Genomic DNA, 23,644 nt, shown 5'->3' with positions numbered 1-23,644 from the left:
TCAGTTTTGTTGGGTGAGTTTAAGCCCTAATTGTGCATCTGTTCCGACTCACTCCACTGGCCTGACAAGGTCTGGAAGTCACCTGTTACTAGAAAGCAGTCATCTGTTATGTCACTAAAGCTTGTTTCAGAGGGCCTTAGAGTGCACATTGTTCCTTTAATAATGATTAACTCTTATTTAAACAGTTAACTGAACACATTTTTATTTTATTTTTTATTCTCTGGGAGGTATTTATTTGTAAAATTTTTTGTGATAGGTTAGTAGAAACCATAGATAGGGAGTCTGGTGTGTACATGGAGTCTGGTACAGTTGTGCATTACCAAAAGTTACCAGACCCTTGTTTGGCCTTGTTACAGGCACGCAAGGTGACACACACAGGTGAAAATGGCAATTAAAGGTGAATTTCCCACACCTGTGGCTTTTTAAATTGCAATTAGTGTCTGTGTATAAATAGTCAATGAGTTTGTTAGCTCTCACATAGATGCACTGAGCAGGCAAGATACTGAGCCATGGGGAGCAGAAAATAACTGTCAAAAGACCTGCGTAAAAAGGTAATGGAACTTTATAAAGATGGAAAAGGATATAAAAAGATATCCAAAGTCTTGCAGATGCCAGTCAGTACTGTTCAATCACTTATTGAGAAGTGTAGAATTCTGGGATCTCTTGATACCAAGCCAAGGTCAGGTAGATCAAGAAAGATTTCAGCCAAAACTGCCAGAATACAAAGACCCACAGGTAGCTTCAGAAGAAATACAGGCTGCTCTGGAAAAGCCCAGTTACAGTATGCCCAACAACACCTTGACACGCCTCACAGCTTCTGTAATTTGGATTGACGAGACCAAAATAGAGCTTTATGGTCACAAGCATAAGCGCAATGTTTGGAGAGGGGTCAACAAGGCTTATAGTGAACAGAATACCATCCCCACTGTGCATGGTGGTGGCTCACTGATGTTTTGGGGGTGTGTATCTCCAAACGCACGGGGAATCTTGTGAAAATTGATGGCAAGATGAATGCAGCATGTTATCAGACAATACTGGCAGACAATTTGCATTCTTCTGCACCAAAGCTGCGTAAGGGATGCTATTGGAGTTTCCAGCACGACAATTACCTTAAGCACAAGGCCAAATTGACCCTCCAGTGGTTACAGCAGAAAAAGGTGAAGGTTTTCTGGAGTGGCCATCACAGTCTCCTGACCTTAATATCATCGAGCCACTCTGGGGAGATCTCAAACGTGCGATTCATGCAAGACCACCAAAGACTTTGCATGACCTGGAGGCATTTTTCCAAGACGACTGGGCAGCTATACCACCTGCAAGAATTCGGCGCCTCATAGACAACGATTACAAAAAACTGCACGCTGTCATTGATGCTAAAGGGGGCAATACACAGTATTAAGAACTAAGGATATGCAGACTTTTGAACAGGGGTCAGGTCATTTTTTTTCTTTGTTGCCATGTTTTGTTTTATGATTGTGCCATTCTGTTATGACCTACAGTTGAATGTGAATCCCATAAGAAATGAAATACATGTTTTGCCTGCTCACTCACATTTTATTTACAAATGGTACATATATAACCAATTCTCCAAGGGTATGCAAACTTTGAGCACAACTGTACATAGAGATAGACCGGTATGTAGAGGAAAACAGGTATGTAGAGATAGATATGTTGCGGGGGCTCAAACTCTGTCACCAGGTGACGTGTGGTTTACACATTCAAATTTTTAGCAAAGATCTGGGACTAATTAGGGTTAACTGCCTGGCTCAGGGACAGAACGAATGATTTTCATAATCTTGCCAGGTCAGGGATTTGATTTAGCAATCTTTTGGTTTGTGTTCAGATGCTCTAACAACTAGGCTACCCTGCCACCCTGTTTCTCAGGTCTAAATGTAGAAATTGGACTACAGCAAAAAGCAACACAACAGGCAAACAGACTAAACAAATGAGTTTTCTAGTGATAAATTAGCCATTAATAACTGTCAGCTTTACAACCCCTTTAAAAAGGTCAAAATCGGGAGCTAGCAGTCAGAGATCCTGAGACCGCAAGCTGTCTCCCTGTTCCCCTGGTCAGCATGTTGAGACCTGCTGTGGGAGGGGCTACAGACAGCACACGCCATAGCAGGAATCTCCCTCAGATGACAACAAATGTCTTCTGGCTGCACACTCACCTAACAGGTTCCTACGACTTCCTTTTGCCTACACTGCTGCCTAGTTTTATCCTCCTGAAAGATTCTCCACGTTGCCTGATAAAAATGCTGATAAATTATATGTATGGTAAAATCAAAGCAAAGTATTTGAACAGTGGCACGTATTATTTTATATTATTTTCCTGTATTTTCAAACAAATTGGATAAACCATTTACAAATTACAGCAGTTGCTGGTTTATGACAACCCAATAACCAGAGATGTGTCAATAAATGTCACGCTGGCCATCATGAGGCTGATGAATCAAGAAACAGGTCAAAAAATAGACCAAAAAATGAGGCTTGCCTAAATCAACTGGTACATTAAGAAGAGGAAAGCACTAGTGAGCTCAGCAGTGGCAAACAACATGATGAAACAAGTAAGAACTCTGTAATGAAAGAATACTTTTAATGGAGAAGAAAAACCCCATCGAACCATAGTCCAATACTCACCGGGAGGTAGGTTAAGTGCTGCTATACAGAGCAAAACAAAGATTTGTCATTGTCCAAATACATTGTCCAAGTGCCTTGCATAAATAGATACATTTTTTAAAAAATCACTAAAAGCAAAAAAACGAAATGTTTTCCTTCTTCATTGCAATCCTCTCTGTGGTCTTGGCACCATTTCACCTCCTAATGACAGGCTTTTAATCAGCAGAGTGAAGGAGCAGAGGCCATCCAGTCGTTATGTTGAAGTGGGGTTTGAGCGATACCTCAGTGCATGCTCCCTTTCATCAGCAGCACATCAGAGGAGCACTGACCAGAGGAATGAGACAGCTTCTCAGTCGTCCTGGCTGTTGCCCTAAGCAACCAACTTTTCCCAGAGGGCTGACTTGGTCTTCCAGGGTCACCTGTAGTCAATGTGCAGTCGGCATGACCATTCTCAGCTCATACATCCTTCCATTCTATCGTGGTGTCTCACAAGGTTCTCGAATCATGTATGGCGATGCTGCCCCCAAAATAACTCATTCCCAGACTGCACGGCAGTATTTATTATTGACAGAGTATGGTTTCCAAACGAAGCAGTCTGCAGGTCATATTATGTTTTGACAGCCATTGGTGGTCCATTGCAAACCCCTCCAGGTCTCTGTTCACCACCACTCTGCTCCCACAGCTCCTACCCAGACAGTAATTCTCTATCTGTCCTTCTCACTTCATTCTCTATCTAATCATTTCTTCTTTCTGCTGAATCGTTCTCCATTGAGTCTCCTAATTTTGCCTCTTTCACACTCCTCTCCTTCTTGTTGACAGCCCATGACTCACTGTCCCATTTCAATTCAAACAAAATGTCAAGTTCATAGTTTTATATGTTATTACACACTCACAGTGTTATTGGCAATGAAATGCTTGGATTCCCAAACTTCATCAACAGTTCAGGCATAATAGAATAGAGCAAATTCTAGCTGATAAAGTTGATCTACTACTTTTCCCCTGCGTCCGGCTCGGCCCTCCCCTCCTGTGTCGTGGTTAAATGACTCAATGGGAGCTAACAGGACAGGACTGCAGGCAACGGGGTGAAAAGGGAGGAAAACCAAACTTCTTATTGACCTGTCATCCTCTAACTCCCTGCTCTGCGCCTCCTCTCCCTGTTTATCAGTTGCCAAAGCCTTTTTTTTCTCTCACCCAAGGAACCTCCAACATCACCTTACTCCTTTGTCCCTGTTCTCCACCTACTCTCATTTTCCTTTCTGCAGACAACTTTGTCAAACACTTTGAAAAGAAGGTTGATGACATCAGTACCTCATTCACTCAGCCTAGCAGGTCCAATAACTACTCACACACTGAACCTGTCCATTGTTCTCTGTCCCCCCCTTTCTTGAGATTAAATGATGTCCAGTTGCCTGGAAACCTTGACCTCGTCTCCCTTCTCATCAAAATAAAATGAAATTTATTCAAAACTTCAATGTTATCAAATTATTAAATCAGTTTAGCACAATACCATATAAAGATCAATTAAAAAACCTAAGGAAGAATCTAACAAAGTTCAGATTCCCTAACCATAGCCTTGCTATGGAGACAACCACAATTAAAAAACATGAATGGTCAAAGAAGAAACACTTTAGGTTGGGAGAAATTGGAAATTGAGAAGATATCCAACTCCAATGTGCAAAATACGATTCAGCAAGAAATATTCATTTCCTGAAAAATTTAATAAATAATTACCAGTTTTTTTAAAACTATTGTTCAACTCTTGTTGTTGACAGTAGACATGGCAGCTGAACGTGTCTGGCCTGTCATTACTAGAAACACCATAGATCTCACACTGTCATTTTCTGATTGGTTGATTGTTGTCTTTGACATTTGGTTGAATGTAGTTTTTGTACCATGTTACTATTGCTTCCTAAGCATGTTTGCTTTGGCAATAGTATCAACCATCCATTCATGCCAGTAGAGCCCCATTTGAATTGAAATTAATAATCTCTGATTCCTGCCACACTTACTACTAGCTGCACCACCTTTGACTTCATTCATGAATTACTGTTTTTTATTCATTCATTAACTGCCTCCTCCAGTGTTCCAGTATAGCTGCATTGTGTTGATTATACTTCTGCACAGTGCATAATGAATTGCCTGTAGGACATCCAGGTCAAGATCCACATAATGCCTATATCATTGAATATAGTTCAGATGAAGTATTCATTTTAGCATCAGTTCTGCTCCTTTGGATCGCTTGTCCAAATGACTTAGAGGAGTGTTGGGTTTTGGTGCCCTGCTCAAGAACCCATCATTCAGGCTTCCACAGCTAATGGCTCGTACTAGTCAGTATTGCAAGTATAGGGTATGTACAGCAGCGGTTGAAGGTTTGAGGTTCAGTCGTGAGGCAGTAGCGGGCATGTTTTCTGTCCTTCTGTCCAGGCCATCTCTGTTTCACAAACTGAAAGTGGCTCATACACAGACTGGGTTTGTTTAACGAAGCCCAGCAGTGAATTGTGGTTGGTCGAGCTGTAAATGCTGTTATGCAACAGGTTATTACCAACCCTTTTTGTTTAATTGACTCCCAGAAACCAAACTCTAATCCTGACTATGACAAGAACAGACATGCTGGAGTATAACAAATGACATGAGACTTCTGGAGCCAAACAGACACAAGGTGAGACGTTGTTCTTCCCACGTCAGGTCAAATCTGTCACACTTTGTATTTTGTTATGTCATGGTCTGTGGAACATAGTCATGTCTAAAAAGAAAAGAAAACAAAAAAAAATGTAACTTTTTGGTAAGCAAAAAAAACGAATATCTCGTAGGTTTTTAGATTCATACTCTGAAACAAAGTATTTCCGTGTTTATCAGGGAAGGAAAAAGATGAATTTCTGCAACAATGGAGAGTAAAATGTTGGCCTTTTTGATGATGATGATGAAGCATGTGTGTCAGTGTTATATTATATTTGCCCTGGTCCTCACCTAATCTAATTGAATCTAATTGAGACGTGGAACTCCAGGTAATTCTGGATACACCAAAATGTGCATGTTTTTGTTTTTACCCTACCACTCACACACCTGATTCAAATGTTGCCCTACCATTCACACAACTGATTCAAATGTTACCCTACCACTCACACACCTGATTCAAATGTTGCCCTACCACTCACACACCTGATTCAAATGTTGCCCTACCACTCACACACCTGATTCAAATGTTGCCCTACCACTCACACACCTGATTCAAATGTTGCCCTACCACTCACACACCTGATTCAAATGTTACCCTACCACTCACACACCTGATTCAAATGTTGCCCTACCACTCACACACCTGATTCAAATGTTGCCCTACCACTCACACACCTGATTCAAATGTTGCCCTACCACTCACCCACCTGATTGATTGTCGTAATCATCCTATTATGCTAGGGCAATAACAAAAATGCACAACCCTTGGGGTCCCCAGGACCAGGATTGGGAAACACCGCTTTAGGGAGCCAGTCCTCAACAAACAGGCAATATTTGCAGTCTCTGACGGCATTTTGCTAACCCCACCCACATTTCCATCCAGTTGTGGACAGTGCAGTTGCCCACCAGGAAGCTATACTCGCTAGAGTTTGCTCTTGATGGGGCATCTTTAATTTATATTAATTTATATTCTCTCTAGTTCTACTGAATTACGTAGGCAATATACTTAATTAATAAAAGTTTGGTCTTGTTAATCAAGAAGTAAGGAAGGGAACAAACAGGCTGTTCAACTGGTATTTACAAAACCCTAAAATGGGGACACTTTACAGGTTGATCAACATTACAAAAGAAAATGGTTTCTATGGTCCAGCAACTATCTCCCGGAACTACCAGACGTGGCCCAAATGTTTACATTTTTAATCCAGGTTAAAAACCCTTTCCGTGCGCCGATGAATGAGCACTTGAACATAACCGCATAATACTCAAATTATGTTTTCATTTGAGTATTTGTTTTTATGCTATTTTATTTTTATTTGTAAAGCACATTGAATTGCTTCTATGTATGAATTGTGCTATATAAATAAACTTGCTTGCTTACTGTCTGACTCATATAATTTCACTTCACATGACAATAGATGTCTGATCTCTTCAAGGAACCTGATATACAGGACAGTTATTTACACCTATTCCATGTTGCATATGACTATGTTCATCCAACCTTTAATCCATATGACTGCAATGTCATCCTCAGTGTACTTCTCTATTTTTTCTATTATTTTAGCACATAATCTCCCTTCCAAATATTCATTATGGCAGAATTATCTGATTCTTTTGTTTTCCCTGGTACACACTGATCATTATCACCATAATACACTGATCATTATTACCATAATACACTGATCATTATTACCATATATCACTGATCATTACTACCATAATACACTGATCATTATGGCCATAATACACTGATCATTACTACCATAATACACTGATCATTATTACCATATCACTCTGATCAGTATGACCATATTACACTGATCATTATTACCATAATACACTGATCATTATTACCATATATCACTGATCATTACTACCATAATACACTGATCATTATTACCATATATCACTGATCATTACTACCATAATACACTGATCATTACTACCATAATACACTGATCATTACTACCATATATCACTGATCATTACTACCATAATACACTGATCATTATTACCATATTACTCTGATCATTATGATCATACATCACTGGTCATTATGACCATATTACACTGATCATTATTACCATAATACACTGATCATTATTACCATAATACACTGATCATTATGATCATATTACACTGATCATTATTACCATAATACACTGATCATAACTACCATAATACACTGATCATTATTACCATATTACACTGATCATTATGACCAAAATACACTGATCATTATTACCATATATATTACTGATCATTATGACCAAAATACACTGATCATTATTACCATGTATATTACTGATCATTATGACCAAAATACACTGATCATTATTACCATGTATATTACTGATCATTATGACCAAAATACACTGATCATTATTACCATATATCAATGATCATTATTACCATACATCAATGATCATTATTAACATATATCAATGATCATTATTACCATATATCACAGATCATTATGATCATATATTGTTTTAGTAATTGGTATTTGTAAAATCTGTCTTGGTTTATATAAGAATAATGATTGCATTGTTTAGGAGCTAAGATGCTCTTCCTTCACATTTGCTATAAGTGGCCAATTAAAGGTTGAAACTTGAAAGGATTAGCATTCCAAATAATAATAAAAAAGAAGAAATGGAACAAATAGAAGAATAATTAGGTTTCTGGGGACACTCTTGATTGCAACAAGTTCCCAAAAAGGTAGCTAAACTGATCCCTACTAGGTAAAATGCAATCTCCAGGTTTGGGGTTATGTTCAGGGACAAATTTCAATTGGGCATAGTTAGGCATAAGTTAATGGTTATATGATAGGGAACATGGATTTCTGGGTTTCATGTCCCCACGAGAATCAAAAAACAAATGTGTGTTTGTTTGTGTGTATGTGTGTGTGTGTGTATTGTCATTGTTTACATGACCCACTTACTGTAGGAGGACACAAACTCTCCCATGGCAAAATGTAAAGTAAACCACTCCAAACAGAAGATGGATTATAAATGGTTTAATACAACAACAAAAAAATATGAGGACAAGCCCTGACATTTCCAAGCATTTTACAAACAAATACTTTTTTTACAAACCCTCTTATTCATCTAAGACAACTGAAAGTGTTACTCCGCCCACAGAATGATACAAAAATATAATATTTGTCCAATAGGAAGTCTGACTCCATACGGCCCCTGCTGCAGTAGACAGAAAGTTTGTGATAAGAGGAGCTGAAGACACAGTGTGGACAGCGGACAGCATACTCACAGCCTGCTGGGTGGGTGGTCTCTCTCCAGCCTGTCAGTCTGCAGGGTCGGCTGGGAGAGAAGTCTTGCAGTTTGTCTAAAATGGCACCCTCTTTGCTTTATTCTACACTTCACTTTGTAGGGTGCTATTGAATAAGGAACTGTGTTGGCGCCATTTGGGCTGTTCTGCGAGTCTGCGTGCTTTTGCAGTGATCAGAAAAGCGCAGCTTCCACACAATGGAAATGTCTTGAACGACAGAGTATGACATTTCTGTGTTTAAGTGTTCAAGCAGAGATGTGTCAGATGATGGTGGTCACAGCAGATGATGTGCTCCATGAAAAATCCCTCACTGTACATCACCTTCAAGCATCATAGTGGAAAAAGACCATCAACACTTCTGGGGTATCAAGAAACATTATGGTTGAAATAAACTAGCGAAATAGTTGTGATAAACAAATTATATTAAGTGACTCTGGTTTTGAAAAGGGTCCCATTCATCCGTTTTTCTACAGTGGCTGTGCAGTACCCAGGCTTTATAATCATTAATTCAGATGAATGTATGGGAAAAGGACAGAAACAGAGACTCTACATCCTGAGGGACTGGGGTCTTGACAAAATGATTTCTCAATGGAGCTCTGAGCCACATTTGCATAACAATTATGGGAACTGCATGGAACTACTTTTTATACAGCACTGTAGAGAAGAAAAGAGATAGAGTGAGAGAAAGAGAGACAGAGAGAAAGAGAGAGACAGGGAGAGAGAAAGCGTTTATTATTCATTATGACTGACCAGACAACTTCAAGTGCGGGTTGTGATTTTTGATATAAGGAGATTAAATTAATTTGCAAACAGGCTATTGTTAGAAGCTCATTATGACGTGTCCTAGTGGGTAGGTTTGGTTTCACTGGAAAATGTGAGCAACAAGTTGTGGTGTTTCATAACAGACCTGCAACAGAGCTCTCTGATTTTAGAGATTTGTTGTTTTAAATGAAACACAAACATTTTTACAATTACCAGAGCAAAGTTCTAACTTCACAACTATATTTGAATAATAATTTACTAATGCATTAAAAATATTTTTTTTTAACTTCATTTATATTGCTATGAAAGTTTTGTTCAATAACAAATTCCTTGTTTTGTCTTAAATCTTTAAAAATAATTAAGCAGGGTGTTTAAATTTAGCTTTTGAGAAAGTTCTCCTTAATAGAGAAAGGGGATGTGGTCTCTTTAAAGGCTGTTCTCGTCCCAATAAATGATCCCAAGCCCCGCCCGTTGTGGGGATCACATGAGTCAGAGTTTGATGTCCTGGCTGAAGTTTAGAACAAACTTAGCCTGAAATTTACAACAGTGAGAAGGCACTGATTTGCGATGTCAATCCTTTTTTCATTGGAAAAAATCTGTTAACTCTTGGAGCTAACGTAAACCTGTGCAGTTATTTGATTTTCCTTCAAAAACGTTTTCAGGATTGTCCTCTGTTTCTTTTAGGAAAAGTTACATATAAAGTTAAGCCGATATGCGCGTTGTTATATTTCCCAGTGTGTCTTTCCGAAACAGCAGAAAGAAGTGTACAGTTTCTGGAGATTACGACAGCTAACCCCACTGTTGGTAGAAAACTACCTTTATCGAGTTGGACTAACTTGGATTAACTTTCGGTGATCGACTCCTCCAAGTTCCATTTCCGAAAAGATTTGGGTTGACTTTGGCTTTTTTTTTTTAACCTTTTTTATAGTCTGCCTTTTTTTTTTTCTCGGACAAATATTTTTGGATTAACCATGGATCCCAGCCAGCACAACCCCCCAGCCGGCCACCAGATTGTCCACGTCCGGGGAGACTCGGAGACAGATCTAGAGGCTCTTTTCAACGCTGTTATGAACCCGAAAAACACCATCGTTCCCCCCTCAGTCCCCATGAGGATGAGAAAGCTACCCGATTCCTTCTTTACACCGCCTGAGCCAAAGTCTCACTCCAGACAAGTAAGATGAAAGACCACCCTCACACACAACCCGCCTACTAAGCCCCCCGACACTTCCAAACGGGGAAAACCCGTTGTGTCCAATGTGTTGATTTTACATTTTACGCAGATATATTAGCGTAGCAGCTAGGACAGGAGTGCACAACATTTTAATAATTGCATATAAACGTAGATTATCTTCTGCTGCTTCAATACAAACCAATCAAAAACTGAGCCACAACGTTTTTGGGAGTTGTTGGAAAAACTTTTTGAAGTGTCAGACCACAACAGCATTACCTCGTAATATAACTATGTAATGCATGGAGACATTTCTGGAGACATTTCTGGACTTTATTCTTTTAAGTTATTACAAAAGTTGTTTTATTTATCTTTTAATTAAGTCTATTTTACATGACTGAAAAAAATCGTGTTATTAGGTGTACAGCACAAAAATCAAGATTAACATACATTATCAATTTAAGGCTGGCTAAAGATTGTAACAATTGTTTGCCAATAGAAACTATATCGAAATATTTATTAGTAGACCTTTGTATGCTCTCTTGCTTTCAACAGGTTAGTTGTAGGAGTGAATCCTGACACATTTGGTGAAACTGTTCATTGCCTAAAATGTTTAATATGCTTACTAGTCACGTGTTAGTAGTTGAATGACTGGTATTGACATTTTATTTCCCTTTCAGTTTGATCTTTATTAAGTTTGCCTTGAAATAGGAGTGCGCATGCGCGACTTCAGGCGGCATAGACGTGTCGGAGTATGCGCTTTTAGAACTTCGAGTTGTTTTCTCTGAATCGCTGTTCAACTTCAACAAACTGCAGCGACCCACCTAACGTCTTCTATTCCTGTGTGAATCTCCCTGAGACATCCCTTCTATCTTCTCTTCATGAATATCCCTGTTAAAATATCTCCTATCTTCGCTCCCTACATGAATCTCCTTGTTAAACATGTACTCTCCTATCTTTTCTTGTGTGAATTTCCCTAAAAAACATATTTTCTGTGCATGTCAGAATAAAACGCAGATGTTTCACCATGTTTGTTTTACTGCTTTACTTTTTGTTTTTCTGTTTTTAGTTTGTACTTGTTCATAAAACACCTACCAATTTAAGCTCTTTGCTCTCCACAAAACATGAAAATAATTAGTTACATTATTGACTTTGAACAAGATTTTATATGGAACGTAAATAACATTTAAGGATAATTGGTCTAAACCAAGGCTTCTCAACTACCCCCAACTACTCCCTGTTTTCTATTCTACCTGAATGTTAATTGCATTCACCTGGTGTCCCAGGTCTAAATGAGTCTATTTAGAGGGCTAAAATGAAAAGCAGCCTGAAGAACCACTGGTCTAAAATAACCTTTCCATCAGTAATCTTGTGCACATTTCTATTGATTATACATGGGAAGGGTGACTCAATGCACGTTTTCCTGAATCACTGACTTCCCTCCTGCGTCCCTACTCCTCCTCCACTCCTCACCTTCTATCCTCCTCCCTTAACTTCTCATATCTCTCCGCCCCCATCCAACATCTGCCTCCTTCATGCTCCTCCTGTCCTTGCTCTCAGGCCAGCACCGACGCAGGCACGGCCGGTGCCCTCCCCCCCCACCACGTTCGTGCCCACTCCTCTCCGGCCTCCCTGCAGTTGGGGGCAGTGTCGCCCCTGTTGGGCATGGTCCCGGCCGGTGCCCCCCCGTCACACCTCCGACAGTCCTCCTACGAGATACCTGAGGACATGCCTCTGCCGCCCGGGTGGGAGATGGCCAAGACCCCCTCTGGGCAGAGATACTTCCTAAAGTAAGTTTCACTAATGTTTTATGTCGGCTACATAGTGTAGGTTTATTAATATCAAGAATCTCTACGCATGGTTGGGAGCTTTTACCTCAGCTGAGCTCACAGGTGTCCATGTAGGTTAAATTACTAACCTACATGGTGCTGGCCCATTGCATGACCCTCTACTGGACCTCTGCGCTAATCAGCAGGCAGGATTCAAACATGGAACTAACAATGCCCAACTTCGTGGCAGTGACTTTACCGCTTTGCCATTTAGGGTCCCTGCCAAAACTAAATCAGATGCATAGCGATGGCAACTTGTACTTACCCTAAATGCATCGGGGAAGTCATCTGTGTTTTAAATTGTGCAGATGTGTTGCTACATTGAACCCTGTGGCATGCTGAAGTTCATCCTAACTAATGAACTGGTCTGTGCTAAAACAATGACATCATCCTGGGCCCAGTTTTCAAAATAATGTTTAAAACAGTATTTTGACATGTGCAACCTTGTCGTGGTGTGCTATGTAGTGAATGGGGTGTTTTGGGACTGGGCTTTGGTTTCAGCTGAAACATTTTTTAGTCTTAGAGCAGGCAGGGAGACTCAACACATCCGTCCTGCAATGAGGAGATGGGTACATTTCTTCCACATCACTGAATTAAACTGGAGACGAAGGGAAATCACCAATAACTAAGGTGGTACCAGAGACACTGTCAGGAGGTAGAGGATGAGGATGGTACCAGAGACACTGTCAGGAGGTAGAGGATGAGGATGGTACCAGTGACACTGTCAGGAGGTAGAGGATGAGGATGGTACCAGTGACACTGTCAGGAGGTAGAGGATGAGGATGGTACCAGTGACACTGTCAGGAGGTAGAGGATGATGATGATGGTACCAGAGACACTGTCAGGAGGTAGAGGATGATGATGATGGTACCAGAGACACTGGCAGGAGGTGGAGGATGATGATGATGGTACCAGAGACACTGGCAGGAGGTGGAGGATGATGATGATACCAGAGACACTGGCAGGAGGTGGAGGATGATGATGATACCAGAGACACTGGCAGGAGGTGGAGGATGATGATGATACCAGAGACACTGGCAGGAGGTGGAGGATGATGATGATACCAGAGACACTGGCAGGAGGTGGAGGATGATGATGATACCAGAGACACTGGCAGGAGGTGGAGGATGATGATGATACCAGAGACACTGGCAGGGGGTGGAGGAGGATGATGATGATGATGATGATGATGATGATACCAGAGACACTGTCAGGAGGTGGAGGATGATTGTGGTACCAGAAACACTGTCAGGAAGTGGAGGAGGATGATTGTGGTACCAGAAACACTGTCAGGAAGTGGAGGAGGATGATTGTGGTACCAGAAACACTGTCAGGAAGTGGAGGAGGATGATTGTGGTACCAGAAACACTGTCAGGAAGTGGAGGAGGATGATTGTGGTACCAGAAACACTGTCAGGAAGTGGAGGAGGATGATTGTAGTACCAGAAACACTGTCAGGAAGTGGAGGAGGATGATTGTGGTACCAGAGACATTGTCAGGAAGTAGAGGATGATGCTTGTAACTCAGTTATTTGTGTTTGGTTGTTTCACCAGCAGGAGTGGATCATTACAGTGATTTGGTCCCCTTCACACCTTGGGGAACATTGTTTTCATCATTTTGGAATTAGGGCTGCGCAGTATATCGTTTCAGCATCGACATTGCGAAGTACGCATCCGTACTTTTATTTAGTAAGGTAAACATATATCATTCTACATTCGATCTGTCTGATATAACATCATTTACTCAGATTTATGGGTTATTGGATACACAGTTAATTATTATTATTATTTTAAACACAGAGTTCGTTGCTGCACGTGGTTGATATCCAGGCTCTGCTTGCGCGTGACGAAATGAACAGGCAAAAAAGACCGAAATGGAGAATTTGGTTGCAAAAAGAAATGCATCGTCAATTATTTGGAAATATTCTCAGCTACAGACAGGATGTAGACCAAAAACAGGTACTTTGTTGAGAGTGCCTTGCAATTCTTGCCACAACACAACCAATTTGTTTCATCATTTAAGGCGGTACCACAAATCTTCGTATGACGAGTGCAAAGCATCTCAGTGCCCTCCAAAACAAAAACCCCATACAAGAAATGTTCCAAACGGAATAGAAAAATCACTGATTCAATGACATTTCATGTCGCCAAAGACATGGTACCAATTAACACGGTTACCAAAGAGGGTTTTAAAACCATGATCCGTTTTGTTGACAAGCAGTATGTAATGCCATCACACAACTACTTTTCTCAAGTTGCCATCCCAGAGCTATACAAGAAATGCAAGACACAAGTTGAAACAGAGCTGACACAAGTGGAATATTATACAGCAACAACAGACTTGTGGTCCAGCCAGACAACAGAGCCCTACATAAGTTTGACCATACACTTTATTAATGAGGACTTCCACCTGAAAAGTCGCTGTTTGCAAACAGAGGGTCATACAAGTGAGAACATCGCAACAGGGATGAGAGAAGCTTTAGCTGATTGAGGCCTAGATGACAACAGACAATGCCACGAACATGGTGAAGGCTGCACCTGAACAAGTGGACCAGATTGCAGTGCTTTGGCATCTTACAGTTGGAAAGTTATGCCCAATTGCGCATTCTATTTTGCTACTGTTGCTATTGCTATACTATTACTGTTACGTATTATTACCTAGCAACCTGTTCTGAAATATTGCAATTTTCATAAGTTTCATACATTATAATTGTCGAGGATGGGGCTGGGGAAGAATGAAGGATACAAACTGTCAGGTTGATAGCCAAAGCTCTTTCTGAAGACATCCTCTCTTTTCATATCGCAATATATATCGCAGAAGAAATATCGCAATGTCAGTTATTTCCAATATCGTGCAACCCTATTTGGTACAGTGGAATTAGTCATATTCCTCTGTACTCCATTCATACCACATGGCGTCTCTAGGGACCATACTGCTGGAGGCATCTATGACAAATTACACTGGTCCAAATGTTCCAAAATAATGCAACCAATGTTTCTCCAATGCTTTGACACATTTTTTATGACAATGGTAGTCAAAAACATACAGACCAGTTATGTTATTGTGCAAAATGTTTTTTTTAAATGATGGCTGATGACTTTCTACCCAGTTGGGTCTGGACAGACTGGATAACCCACTTGTATTGTGGGATATAAAGAGAGCTTTCAAGCGGGGATGGTTTTATTGTCAACATCTGGAGAACATCTGGGTAATTTATTACAGTTTTCTTTTTCTACTGCTGGAGTAGTACGCTATGGGGGGCACAAAGACAGAGGAAAGGGTAAAATGAAAGAGGGAGGTTTTTTTTGTTTTAAGAAAAAAAAATTGTGAAGAGCAAATGTTTGGAAGCTGACCAAAACCAACAAAGAGGACAATGAGGAAGTTTGGTTTTAGTTGTAAAACTTGTGTGTGTGGGCATGTTTTACTCACCTTCTGGGGACTTTAAAGCAAAACAAGAAATTGATCATGTGGGGACTTTTGTGTTCCATGGCCATTCCCATTTTGCTGGTTGACTAAGGACCTTTAGCCTGTGTGTCACCTCATATTTATACCCCAGTGAAACAATGTCATCCATGTTCACTTAAGAGCTTCGTTCAAGTTTTAGAAGGTAAAATCGCAATCGGAAATAAGTTTAATTTTGTGACTTGTTGGGGGGATCTTTTTAGTCCAAGTTCAAGCTGAGTAACAATAATACACATGTGGATCAGACAGACAGACACACACACACAGACAGACATAGAGACACAGGGAGTCCTGTGACATGTGTGCTTGCATGTGTGTGCGGGCATTGTTTGGTCTGTGTCTTTAAGACCTCAAATGAGTCTGAATGAAGTCTGAACCCCCTCGCCTGAGTCTGAATGGGGAGGTTCTGCCTCATTGTATTGGTGGTCAACCCCAGATATGTTTCTGATCAACTCTCCCACAGGAAGCTGCGGTTGGTCAACTACTTCCTCATCTCAGTCTTGATGACTTCCTGGTTGGTTTAGGATAGCTGTGTGTGTCTCCCATGTTTCACTGTTCTCTGATGCTGTTAAAACTGAAATGACAGTTGATGGTCTTCTCTGCGTGCATATAATTGTTTGACCTTGGCGATAGTTTGCAGAATGTAAGGACACAACAAAGTCAGTTGCTCGTCTTGTGTGCCTTTTTGGAAGGCTGCGTTTTTTGTGTTGTGTGTTAAGGATGTTTTGGGCCATACAGCAGGTATCACCCACACATCAAAGTTTAGAAACAAACGATCTGAAATGGAAAGACACCTCCTCTTCAGAGTTGCCAGAAAAATCACTCCTATTTATAAACAGACTTGACTTACCAAGGAGAGGGGAGAGGCAGACAGCCTGCCAGAGCAGAGAGTAAAAGTGAATGTTTTATTAATGTGATCTTAGGCCCACATCAAGTAAACTAATACTACATCTGCCTTCTGGTCAGTCTGTTTATTACCGATGTGCTGTTGGTTAGTCACACTATGACTCAACCTGGATCCCCTCATCAGGACTCTGCAACACAAGTGGATCGAGTTATCACAGTCCAATCATACTGGGTGCCTCCCAAATGTCTCCCTATTCCCTATATATGACACTAGTTTTGACCGAAGGCCGGTAAGGGAATAGTGTGCCGTTTGTGACTCAGATCCTGTGACGCATGTCCGGTGACTCACAGTGATGGCTTTGAAGTTTCCCTTTTAGTGTGAATGAAGCCTTTGCCGTGGTGAAACTGCTGGAAAGGCTGACAGCTTGTCAGTGGGCTTGAGTCTTTCCCATGTAGAAAAGAGGGGAGAGGAGGAGAGTGGAGAAAAGTAATGCACTATATAGTGACCAGAGAGGCTGTTTGGGATTCAGGAGATCTGCTCTGGGGCTCCGTTAGTTTTGGCAGCCTGGAGATCTGTTCTGGTGCTCCGTTAGTTTTGGCAGCCTGGAGATCTGTTCTGGTGCTCCGTTTGTTTTGGCAGCCTGGAGATCTGTTCTGGTGCTCCGTTAGTTTTGGCAGCCTGGAGATCTGTTCTGGTGCTCCGTTAGTTTTTGCAGCCTGGAGATCTGTTCTGGGGCTCCGTTAGTTTTGGCAGCCTGGAGATCTGTTCTGGTGCTCCGTTTGTTTTGGCAGCCTGGAGATCTGTTCTGGTGCTCCGTTTGTTTTGGCAGCCTGGAGATCTGTTCTGGTGCTCCGTTTGTTTTGGCAGCCTGGAGATCTGTTCTGGGGCTCCGTTTGTTTTGGCAGCCTGGAGATCTGTTCTGGGGCTCCGTTAGTTTTGGCAGCCTGGAGATCTGTTCTGGGGCTCCGTTAGTTTTGGCAGCCTGGAGATCTGTTCTGGGGCTCCGTTAGTTTTGGCAGCCTGGAGATCTGTTCTGGGGCTCCGTTAGTCCCGACAGCCTGGGATTCACACTGGCAACACTGACTGTATTTAGCCTAAACAGAGCTGTTGTCCTGGAGCCACTAGAGATGCAGCGGGAGACACATGTGAGCTGTCCCAAAATAGACGTCTGGCAGAGATGAAGGACAGATCTGGGTGAGAGTGTAAAGCATGGCTGCCTGCTGACAACGAAAGGTCTACTTTAGGTTCGACCTCAGGATGATGCAGAAGGCTAATGTGTATTGACGAATTGGGTGTAGAAACGTTGTAACATGGCTGCTTGTATAGCAATACCAACAAATAAGCCACTTACACAAGTCAGTGTAACTAGCTAGCATGCTAAACCTAGCTAGGTAATCAACTTCACATGAGCAGTGACCATTTCATTCTGATATACTGTCAGTAACGCCAGCCTACCTATGTGTGCTCTTCAGTTTATCCGTTGGGCATGCTGGCTGTTGATATGTTGTTTTATTACAGTTATTCAGCTGAAATTTCATACATTTGAGACATTGTGCATACTTGTGCACAAAGTACAGTCATAAAACAAAACATTACCTTTTTGGGGATTTATAGTTAATAACGTAAAATAAATACTCATTTCTGAAAATTGACAGTAACTGTAGGTGCAGAAGCGTTTTCGAATTTTCTCCATATGCGTTTCAGTGTTGTAGTATTTTAATGTCTACAACACCTTACAAATGTTGTTATAGCTTGTAAATTCTGTATTTCTTTAGTAGGTTAGGTCAAAGGGTACTGTGTGGCAGAAGAATCAATCATCCGCCTTGTTTACAGTTTGAGTCAGAAATTGCACAGCAGACGAGGTGGAAATGGAGCTGCACTTCCTAAACCTCTGTCAAATGTCTGACAACATTAGACCCATTTCACTTATCATACATACCTACAAAGCGTTTTACATGAAACTCACTGAACTTCAGTATTTTTTACTTGACCATACAAAGGGCAATCAACGAAGCACGTTTTGACTCAATACCTTTTAGAAAAGGGCAACGAGTGCAAAATAATTCTTAAACAATTTTCATATTCTTTTTATTTGCGCATGGTTACAACACCAAAATAGGCAATAATATAACCTGGCTATTTAAACACTTTTCAAGCCATTTATATTGATATTGAATTGAAGTTGAGGTTTTGCTTTCAAGGACCGTTAGTAGCCCAGTCGACTGCCACAGTTTACCCAAGCCCCCTCATAGTCCATCACACCCCCACGATAGTCCACAACGCAGCAGCCCCCCCCAGTTTGTCACCAGGCTGAAAGGGATTGGCGCTAGCCTCCGTGAGAGGTTGACTTTAAAATTAAATAAAAATGTAATCGAGAGGGTATGAAAAAGAGAGCCTGGTGAAGAGACACGGTCATTATATATATTTTTCCAGTTGCTTTAAAAATGTAAACCATATTTTTCCCATTGCCTTTTTAATGGAAATTGAATAGAGAGGCCGAGAGACAGATGGGAGGGAGGGTGTGAGCGATGGTAAGAGAGAGAGTGACTGCCATTGGGAAAATGTAAACATGGTGTGTTGACCCTTCCTGTCCTTTCTTCCAGCAGTTTGCTGATGCCTTCACAAGGGGGTGGGTGGTTCGTTTGGTGGTGGTGAAGGGCTTGGGGGAAGGGTGGGGGGGGGGGTGTCAGGGGTGGGGGGGGAGTGTCGGGGGTGGGGGTGGGGGGGTGGGGGTAGGGTCATAAACTAATGAAGGATTCTAAGTGAGGTGCTCGGCTGGAATGGAGGGGCTAATCAGTGCTTCCGCTGGCTTATTAAACACAGATTTCAATGGGCTCTTCTGCTCCATGGGAAACTGAGAGGAAGCCTGGGCCACGCCCCAAACGTCGCCCTGTCCCCTGCGTAGTGTGTACTCGCTGACCAGAGCCACTGCTGGGAGTAGGGGGCCATTTGGGACAGTTGTGGGTTTGAAGGAGTGTAAGGGCTGCAGGGAGCATGGTCACCCCACACAAAGGTCAGCCAACTGCTTTCTGATTGGAGACACATTAACTGCATTTTAGCTTTTCTTCAAAACCCATGCTGTTAGCAAACCATGCTAGTCCTTGGTTAGGACTGCAGACAATGGCTTTCTGAACTAAGGAGACTGTTTGAAGCCTTTGTTTGGCTGCTTGGTGCCTAATCTAATCCATTTTTGTTTGTTTTATTGTTTTGGAAAAGGTTGGTTTTTCTTTGTCCAGCACTTTTGACCACAGCGCTGGACTAGGAATAAATGAGTGTGTAATAATGACCTGTGAATTGGCTCAGTCCCGGTCATCTGTATGTGTGAGTTAACAAGGTCTGTTGGTGTTAATGTGACTGTAAAGGGATGGAAGGTTTGCTCTATTAGCACTCAGAAGTCAATTGATGGTGAAAGTTAACTGTGATTGGTTTATAGCGACTTCTCACACTGCTAATATAAAGGCTTTATAAGAATGTGTATTTGAGGTCTTGAATAGGTGTTCATGAAAGAGTGCATGCTCATACAACCGAATTTGGCTGCCTCATAGTCTGTGATATTCTGAAGAATTAGCTTGAATGACAGGAATTATGTTCTTGTGGTGTGGCTCTATAAGACTGTAGTTTCCCGATTGGCTCTATAAGACTGTAGTTTCTGTGATTGACTGTTCATCAGTTTTCACACATACTTGTAATAATTATAGTTATACAAACCTTTAAATAATTTTCTCATATATTTGCCTGAAAAACAGCAAGCCCCTAAATCCCATCTGTGAATCTAACTGTAACTTTGATAGCAGTGCAGAGGGAGAATTCAGGTGATCACATGGGTGTGGTGGTTCCTCATCTGGAATGATTGGGTTTCAGTCCCATCTGTCAGATTGAACCCTTATAACACAGCATCACTGTCCGTTTCTTCAACACAACATTATTTATCCAGTTGTGACAATGGAGATTGTGCTCTGCTTATAACCACTCACGGCACAATGATGGCAGTTATTAATTGACTTATAATGTTCACAGTCAAAGTGATTAATTAATCTCTCTGAGTGGTTTTGATCTGTAGCTCATTTAACAGGGCCAGGTGAGCCCTGTGTACTGGTTCTGGTTCAAGAAGGCCTCATATGCAAAAGGTTTGTGTTTGTCAAACTTTAGGTTTATTGACCACAAACACACACACGCACACACACAGCCTCTATACACAGATGGGCCTGTGAGAAAGCCAGAACTGTGTTTATTCAAGTCCTGATGTAGCACGTAGCTTTCAGTTTGACCAATGGAGCGACCTCCAGCCTGACTCCACTGCCCCACAGCACATAACCTCCAGATGAAGCGTCTCCATTCACCAGCTCAGAGCCTCTCAAATGGCATTTATTATGTCCCAAACCCTTGCATATTGACTCATCCATTCATTTTGGCATGGGCAGGATTAATTTGCTTTTGACCAAAGGATTTAAATGGATTTAAAAATAAATACAAGGACAGGCCTCGTAGCAGTGACTTGTCTCTAATCAGGCTGACTACCACCTCTGTCTCTGGCCGGTTCTCCATGCCTGACCCCACCCCCACACTGGGAGGTTGTGTCTAATCTGACCACCTCTGTCTCTGGCTGGTCCTCCATGCCTGACCCCACCCCCCACACTGGGAGGTTGTCTCTAATCAGGCTGACCACCACCTCTGTCTCTGGCTGGTCCTCCATGCCTGACTGGACCCTCAGTCATCAGGACATCATCAGAAGAGATTAGTGACTCAACCCCGGTGACCTTTCTGTGGGTTTAAGTTTCTCTTTGATGAGGTGGATGGGCTCATATCACCAGCCGACCAGGCCCACTGACCAGGCCCACTGACCAGGCCCACTGACCAGGCCCACTGACCAGGCCCACTGACCAGGCCCACTGACTGAGCCATTCACATCAGTTAGCTCTGTGGTCAGGGATCATCAGGGGACTGGGGTAGCCCTAAACATCTGACAACCACACTGTTATAGAGTGGATTTGGGGAGGAGGGCCCAGGGAGGAGGGCCCAGGGAGGAGGGCCTGGGGAAGAAGACTAGGGGAAGGGGAAATTATGTGGACCCAGAGGAGTGTCTGTTCATGGGTGTAGATGTGGTGAGGAAGATTGAAGAGTCAGTTTGTGGTTCCATAAAATGGAACACTTTTCCCTACATAGTGTATACTTTTTGGTTGACAGTAGTGTGCTATGGGTGAATAGGGTTGCATTTGGGACTCAGAGAGCTTCACAGGGTTCCTCTGCTCTATATAAACTCCAAACAGCCGTGTGTTTAAAGACAGCTGCTGGAACTACTCTCTAATTATACATAGTCCGTCTCAACTAGGGGAGAGTTATGCGCATATATAATTTATGATGCTGATCGAAGGTATAAAATGCCCCTGGGAAGTAAAGATCTTTAGTCTATTCTTGCTTTCACACCAAGAAGCTTTTTCAGTTGTACCATTCCTGCAACTTTTTTGCTTGAACAGTTTGGACACACCCATTTTGTTTTGACTACTACTGTGTATCAATCTTCTTATCTCTTTTTAATGAATCCAACTAACTTAGTCAAGTTTTTGCCTGCAACTTAATGTTAAAAATCTCTGAAAAACTGAAGCAGCCAGGTAACTTGGCTCTGAATCTGCAAAACAATGTGGATATTTAAGGTTTTAATGCTTTATTGATAGTTGTGAAAGAGAGATGGTGGGTTTTAGACTCTGCTTCATGTTGTTTGTTCATTGTAGTCCCCCCATGTTGTCCTGTTGTTGTCTTTCCCTGTTGTCTAAACATGTTTGTGTCCTTGAGAGTTGTTAGTATTGTCTGTCTCTTTTACCCGGACAGGACCACTCTGGGCCACAGGGTGCTGAGCAATGAGTCTGAGGAATAGAAAGTGTTAAATCACTAAAGTCCCAAACGGCACCTCATTTTCTATATAGACTAGGGCTTTCTTCTGACCCAAGCTCAACTGGCCTCCTGATAAGTGTGCTATTTGGAGTTGGGTCCTCTTGGACCGGACCACCTTACAGCCTTATATAACACTGACACAATAAACACCAAACTGATAATTGACCCATCCATCAAACACAGACGTCAGGCACTCTGTAGGTCCAGGCAAGGCTGTTTCCCAAATGGCTGCATGCGTGCGTGCGTGCGTGGGCATACTGTTTGGCTGAGGGTTGGTTTTGAGCAGGAACAGGGGTTGGTCTCAGTGCTGATGACGTTGGATTACTGTTAGCCCACAGTCCCGTGGAGAAGAAACCGTTCTCAGTACCGGCACACTTAACCGGCTGTTCTCAGTACCGGCACACTAACCGGCTGTTCTCAGTACCGGCACACTAACCGGCTGTTCTCAGTACCGGCACACTAACCGGCCGTTCTCAGTACCGGCACACTAACCGGCCGTTCTCAGTACCGGCTCACTAACCGGCCGTTCTCAGTACCGTCACACTAACCGGCCGTTCTCAGTACCGTCACACTAACCGGCCGTTCTCAGTACCGTCACACCAACCGGCCGTTCTCAGTACCGTCACACCAACCGGCCGTTCTCAGTACCGGCACACCAACCGGCCGTTCTCAGTACCGGCACACCAACCGGCCGTTCTCAGTACCGGCACACCAACCGGCCGTTCTCAGTACCGGCACACCAACCGGCCGTTCTCAGTACCGGCACACCAACCGGCCGTTCTCAGTACCGGCACACCAACCGGCCGTTCTCAGTACCGGCACACCAACCGGCCGTTCTCAGTACCGGCACACCAACCGGCCGTTCTCAGTACCGGCACACCAACCGGCCGTTCTCAGTACCGGCACACCAACCGGCCGTTCTCAGTACCGGCACACCAACCGGCCGTTCTCAGTACCGGCACACCAACCGGCCGTTCTCAGTACCGGCACACCAACCGGCCGTTCTCAGTACCGGCACACCAACCGGCCGTTCTCAGTACCGGCACACCAACCGGCCGTTCTCAGTACCGGCACACCAACCGGCCGTTCTCAGTACCGGCACACCAACCGGCCG

At 42.5% G+C, this 23,644-nt stretch overlaps 1 protein-coding gene across 3 annotated transcripts in view; it reads left to right on the top strand.

Moving 5' to 3' along the window:
* Positions 1–9,804: 9,804 nt before the first annotated feature.
* Positions 9,805–23,644, top strand: part of yap1 (Yes1 associated transcriptional regulator) — a 39,270-nt gene continuing 25,430 nt past the window's right edge. For all 3 annotated transcript variants that reach the window (XR_003781761.2, XR_003781760.2, XM_013135880.4), the window contains exons 1-2: positions 9,805–10,508; positions 12,065–12,294. Coding sequence is in view for 1 of the 3 variants with exons in the window: in XM_013135880.4 (XP_012991334.1) it covers positions 10,308–10,508; positions 12,065–12,294 (431 nt within the window). In the remaining 2 variants the exon portion in view is untranslated. The remainder of the gene's footprint in view (positions 10,509–12,064; positions 12,295–23,644) is intronic.

This window comes from Esox lucius, chromosome 1, assembly GCF_011004845.1.
Source record: "Esox lucius isolate fEsoLuc1 chromosome 1, fEsoLuc1.pri, whole genome shotgun sequence".
Classification (NCBI taxonomy): Eukaryota; Metazoa; Chordata; class Actinopteri; order Esociformes; family Esocidae; genus Esox; species Esox lucius.
This window is presented reverse-complemented; position numbering and strand designations above follow the sequence as displayed.